Raw genomic sequence first — 6454 nt, forward strand, 5'->3', positions numbered from 1 at the left:
CCAGAAACACAGACAAATTCAATGAGTCACATCATTTCACAAATGGATCATGTGAAGAGCTTTAGTGTTGAAAAAGCCCTAAGAAGAGCCAATTGATCTCACAGAGAAGAGCAATGTGACGTGGACTGGACTGAACGAGACTGAAGCTGAACAGAAGGCGGTTTATAGCTTTGGACGACTGTTATCTTCTCACCAGGTCTCAGGAGTCAGATCTGGGATGTAGCTCCAGCGGTTACAACACACAAATATGTGTCAGCCTGGCCTCTGGGTCAGGAGATTGTGGGTTCCACTTGAACAGGCAAGGTTTAATATCTCGGTTTAATATCTCACCCAATGGACATTCATGGCATTTTGGAATGCGTTCAACATGAAGCATCTCATCAATCTTTGAACTCACATAATCTAGGTTGACGCTCCAGTGCGGTGCTGGGGGTCGCGCTGCATTCTCGGAGGTGCCGTCCGTCGGGTGAGACGTTAAACCGAGGTCCCATCCGCCTGTTCAGGTGGACGTTAAAGATCCCGTGGCACCATTCGAAAAGAGAGGAGAGTTTCTCCTGGTGTCCTGGTAATAAATAAATTTGGTCACTCGTTTTGTGGCTGTTTGTGGGACATCGCTGTGCGCAATTGTGCTGCCGCATTTGCCAACAAATACGGAGCCATCGTTTCTTTGCCCATGCAGTTTGCCCATGCAGGGGCGCGGGGGTGTGGGCGAGGGGGGACGTCAGGGGAAGGGGGAAAAACATGGCTGGGGCTGTGTGTATGGGGCCGTGAATCTGGCTGTCGTGAAGAGTGGGATCAAAGAATCATTAAGCATTAAGTTGTGTGTTGCAGTATCCCGAGAGGCTTTGCTGATAAACAACAGGTGCTTTATGGAAACACAGCTTCCGGACTTGAAGTTAACAATATCATGCGTCAGTTGGTCTCATTGCAAAGCCCACGCTCGACTCGCAAGCTGACGTTTCGATGTACGACCACGCACATTAGTAATAAACACGTGACAAATCCTGAACTTACGATTTCCTCCCTCGAGTGCGTGGGTGAGAAGTTTCACACAGGTTTAGGTTTACTCTATTTACGGAGCATTACAGAGGCTCTGTGTGTATGTTTCTGCACGAATTGTCAACTTCAGTCTTAACTTTGAAGTCGGATTTCTGTAGTTCTCGAAAGAAACGTGCGTTGTTCTTTTTAAGAACACGACAGATTCTGAAACCTTATGAAATGCGACATAAATCGAGTAAACCTAGACACCTACGAAATTTCTCCCCAGTGATATCGAAACGACCTGAGTTCCAGTTGAAAAATATTGCCAATCCCTTTTCAATTTATGATGGCTCCATTGGAGAGATCAGCAAGAGGGTGAGATGGATGCAAAACAGTCTCAACACCGCTGCTTGTTGAGAGATATCCAATGTACAACAGGTTTCCTGGGCACTCTGGTGTCCATTTTTAATGGCACTGACTCCGGCTTTCGATCGAGACCAAGACTGAGGTTCCAGTCTGCTGGTTTGGGCAGATGGTAAAGACCTTCACACTGTTCGAAAACAGAAGGGAATTTATCCTGGTGTCTTGGCCAACAGCACTCCTGGTAAATTGTTCACACACCTCGTTTAAGCTTCTGAATACAATCAAGAAAAACAAATAAAACACGGAACCGACAGAATAGGTATATAATAAAAAAGGGCCAATATTGTCGAAATGTCCAAATGTGTTTCACAGGTAATTTATGTGAAATAACTGTAGGTTTGTGGGCGAACGCGGCAGCCAATTTGCACGCAGCAACGTCCCACAAAAAGCTATGAAGCAAGAAGACTAATTTTTTCACACAGCGAGTTGTTCGGATCTGGAATGCGTTGCCTGAAAGGCTGGTGGAAGCCGATTCGATAACGACTTTTGAGAGAGAAGCAGATAATTATTTGGGGAGAAAAAGTTTGCAGGGCTATGGGGAGAGCGCGGGGGAATAAAATTGATTCGGATAGCTCTTTTCAAAGAACCAGCACAGACACGATGGGCCGAATGGCCTCCTTCTGTGCGGTATAATTCTATGATTCCATGATCTCCGGGGGAAAGGCAGGAGAGATGGATTGTCTCTCCCTTCTCTTTTTCGAACAGCGCTGCGGGATCTTTAACGACTAAGAGAGCCTCGAAGGACGAGATTAAAACAAGCGCCGGTTAAAAGAACTGTGGCTATGATACATTTTGAGACCAGGAGAGTTAGAAACGTGACCACGACAAGTAGATTACACGGGAGCGAAGATCCCCACAGGTCAATGCGAGGTATGTCGGTTGCACGGATGTTGGAGCCTGCATTTTGCTGATTTGCGTTCCCTTGTTAAAAAAAAANTCCTCGTTGCGAAATACTGCAAACTAGGCTCAAATGTGCACAAGCGTCGAAAGGTTAATAGGGCCGCCTACCCTCATCCACCAGATCGGTTTGGCTCTGAGGGGAAGAAATTCACAGGATGCCACTTGGGATGATGTTGCCCCTCACCCTAAAAATATGTTGCCAAACCTGCCTCGCCTCTGATGATTTTTGTGAAAAATGTCATTCACGAACAGCTGATGGCTGAAAGATATCTCAGCTGTTCAAAAGTTGAAGTGAACCCAGAATGGGCTCGGGGTTTTGTTTAAAGAGAATGTCACGGCAGAGAACATTTCGAAAAAAAAAAAAAAATTGTTACTCTGCAACCGTAAGGAAATGAATTGCGCTGCGCTGAAACCACGGCTGGTAGTTTCACAACCGATAAAAAAAAAAATTGGCGCAGCCAATTGCGCACGGTAGGTATCCCACAAACTCATGGAATTCTCAGCTTGGTTTGGTGATGGGTTTCTGTATGCGTCAGACGCCCGGCTGACCAAAAAAACTAGAAAATTTCACCACCCGTAACTCAAACATTATAACATCACACCTCGAATATGAACCGAGGATGCAAACAAGAGCAGAGGAGGACGCAGGTCGCCAAGCAACAATTGCAGGAATGTTGCAGCAACGCGGAGGTTGCTATCTGTGAATCTGTCAGGAAAGGCGCGATTCCTGGCAATTCAGTGAGTAGAGGGGTTGAGGAGGATGCGACGCTGTGGTGGCTTTCAATTCGTCTGCTTGCCTTTCACTCCAGATAGAAGGCACTGAAGTATCATGTCGAGGCATTTGCCCCTGTCTTAGCCGTGTGTCTGTTTGGAATAGGGCAACGGAGCCTAGTGGGGTTAGTCCCTGTGTCTGGTGGCAATCCGTCATGGTGGCCAACGTTTCTTGGCATAGGTCAAATCATTCTACGGAACTACAAACAATTAACAAGCTTTCGACTTGCTGGGGTTTCGTTTGCCACGTTCTCAAACTGGATCCTGAGCCATAAAGTGCCACTTTTTGGGAGGGGACAGCAAAGTTTTATTTAATCGGAGCTGAGGTAGAGATCAGCCATGATATAATAGAATGGCGGAACAGGCTCGTGGGACTGAATGCCTACTCCTGTTCCTAAGCTCCTAAGAAAAAGGAGACATTTGCAAAACTTAATTGCAAAGCTCCAGAAGTGCGATACAAAATACCAGTGAGCCAACGAACAAGAACTTGGTGTGGCATCATTATTTAAACACAACATTACTTTCCACTTCGACACTGATATTGACTTTGCGTATATCCCGATATCTTTCATGAAGGATACATCCCCTAGTGCAGTGGTTAGCAATTTGAGCGATTTGAGACATCTGGATGACCTGATGAGGCGCTATATCAAATGCAAGGACTATTGTATTATTATTATCATAATTATTATTTTCCTTTTCACCAGGTCAACACCGTTTGGGCGAGAGCATCCCCTATCCTTCGAGCGAAACCACTAGCGAGGCTCCGTTGGCTGAAGCGGGATGGACGAGTCGGTCAGCGAGATCGAGGGGACTTTCCCCATGAATTTCATCAACCTCAACTACCAGACCATCACGTCCGAGGAGGAGCGGAAGAAGCTCTTCAAGGACGGCTGCTACACGGGTGTGAACAGGAGTCGCTACCGCAAGAGGTTCCTGCGCAAGGACGGGAACTGCAACATCCATTTCAAGGGCATGCTGAACGAGTGGGGCAGTTACTTTTCTGACATCTTCACCACCCTCATCGACCTGAAGTGGAGCCACATCTTTGTGATCTTCTCCCTGTCCTACATCCTCTCTTGGCTCTTCTTCGGCTTTGTCTACTGGGTCATGAGCGCTATCCACGGGGACCTGGGGGTGGGGGAGTCCGAGCACACGCCCTGCATCGCCGAGGTGCACACCTTCACCGCTGCCTTCCTCTTCGCCATCGAGACCCAGACCACCATTGGCTACGGACTGCGTTGCGTGACGGAGGAATGCCCCTTCACCGTCACTATGGTGACTTGCCAGTCTGTCACCAAGTACCTGATCAACAGCTTCATTATCGGGGCTGTGGTGGCCAAAATGGCCAAGGCCAGGAAGAGGGCCCAGAAGACCATCGGCTTCAGCAACAATGCAGTGGTAGCCATGCGGGACGGCAAGCTGTGCCTCATGTGGCGGCTGGGAGACTTTCGCGAGAGCCACGTGATCGAGGGCACTATCACGGCTCAGCTCCTGCGCTTCCAGGAGACTGGAGACAACCAGATGACCATGGAGCACCAGCAGCTGCGCTTGACCACCGAGAGCGTGATCCTGGTCAGCCCTGTGATCGTGGAGCACGCGATCGATGAGCACAGCCCGCTGTATGACCTGGGACAGAGCCTCTTGGCTGAGGATGACTTTGAGCTGATTATCACCTTTCTGTGCTCGGGGGACTCTACGGGAAGCGCCCACCAGTCGCGGAGCTCCTACACCCCGCTTGAGATCCTGTGGGGACATCGCTTCAAGGAGATCCTCAAGGACAAGAACAACTACTTGAAGGTCAGCTACTCCGAGTTCCACAGGACCCAGGAGGTCAGCACACCGGCCTGTAGTGCCAGGGAGCTCTACACCGCCTCCGAGCCGCTCGGAGTCCTCAGTGTCGCTGGGCTTGACAGCTGCAGTCCTGACTACGAGAGCCTGGCCGCTCCGAGCCAGGGCAGGGAACCCGAAGGGGAGCAGGAGCTCGAATACAAGAAGCCTCTGTTCCTGAGCAAAATATTCAACATGGAGTCCGAACTGTGATCCCTGAACTGTGTCACTTGAACCCTGGCTCTCTCTCCACCTCCAGTACCACTTGCCCTCCCGGACCCCATCCCCTACTTCCCCCTTATCATGTCATTGAGACGTCTCAAAGTTCTTCACACATTATACTGTAAAGTGAGTTGACTGACCAATTGGGCTCAGCAGAATCCCACAGAACAGTCTTGGATTGAGTGACCAAATTATCATTGGTAGTATTTTTTTTCCCCATCAAGTTTTCGTATGAACAACGGGGAAGAGAGGGAGTAAATTCAGATTGAAAACTCCGCTTGAAACCTTTAACCTCTTGGGTGCGACTTTGGTTTGCACACAATCTGGAAGTAATGGATAAAGCAAAACCCACACCTCTCTGGGCCGGGGAGGGAGTGGGTGGAGGGGAAATCGTGGTATTTCAGCATCACGCACGGTGGCGCATTGCGACAAATCATCCTCCGGTTTGGAAATGAAGGAACTCTGGGTTGCAGACTTCTCTCCCTCCCTCCCACACCCCGAACTGTCCTCAGCCATCAGCCTCCCACTCTTCTCCCCCACCCTCCTCCCAACAGAACATTACACTCCCAGCTAAGAGGGCTCATTGCTCTTCAAACAAATGCATCCCTCAACTGCGATATGGCACTTTGTGTATTGCCTGGCCAAGAAATGCCCAAATACTCACTGTGCGCGTGCGTGTGTGGGTGTGAAAGAGGTGGAGGGAGAGAGAGTCCAAGAGAGAAAGTGAGATAGAATGTGTTAAGGAACAGGTTTAGTGATATTCTATACCACACGTCAAACTACTTCCAAGTACGCTACTTGCAAATATTACACGACAGAGAATATTAATAGACTTGTGGTGCAGTGTCAAGCAGCTCTGTTCTGTTTCAGACTGGATTGTTGCTGGATTAGTCAGTTACTGTGAACTAGTGCATGATCTGCATAGAGGTTCATATACATATATATAGATATAATAATAATAATAATAATATGCATATATAATAGAGATATATTATGATAAGCACCTCCTTGCAGGCGAGTGCTGCTTTTTTGAGGTAACCTGCTATAATAGAGATTTCTCAATAAAACCCAAGATTCTAATGTATTTATTTTTGCAGTAAAACAGCACTCGCAACCATTTCAGTGTGCCAAGTTCTCCGAGACTTCTTTGAGATATTTGAGTGAAACAGCAGCAAACGGGGCGGCGGGGGGGGGGGGGGGGGGGGGGGGTGGGCGTGAGGGAGCTTGCAGCTGAAGGCTCTGTTGCCGATGTTGGGGTGGGGAGAGATGCGCAAGGGGAGTAGGGTGGGAGGGTGGTGTGGAGGAATGACAAGCCAGCCCTGTGTTT

General features: G+C 48.7%; 1 protein-coding gene across 1 annotated transcript; it reads left to right on the forward strand.

Annotated features, from left to right (window-relative positions):
- The first annotated feature begins 3791 nt into the window (after nt 1-3791).
- Nucleotides 3792-6211, forward strand: LOC103175544 (potassium inwardly rectifying channel subfamily J member 16). The gene has a single exon (XM_007888637.2). The coding sequence runs from the start codon at nt 3859-3861 to the stop codon at nt 5116-5118; it is 1260 nt and encodes a 419-aa protein (XP_007886828.1). The 5' UTR covers nt 3792-3858; the 3' UTR covers nt 5119-6211.
- Nucleotides 6212-6454: the final 243 nt, after the last annotated feature.

The sequence above is a fragment of the Callorhinchus milii genome, unplaced genomic scaffold, assembly GCF_018977255.1.
Source record: "Callorhinchus milii isolate IMCB2004 unplaced genomic scaffold, IMCB_Cmil_1.0 Scaffold20, whole genome shotgun sequence".
NCBI classification, from domain to species: domain Eukaryota; kingdom Metazoa; phylum Chordata; class Chondrichthyes; order Chimaeriformes; family Callorhinchidae; genus Callorhinchus; species Callorhinchus milii.

Coding starts and splice junctions, on each gene's coding strand:
- LOC103175544 (XM_007888637.2), top strand. CDS start 3,859: ATGGACGAGTCGGTCAGCGAGATCGAGGGGACTTTCCCCATGAATTTC.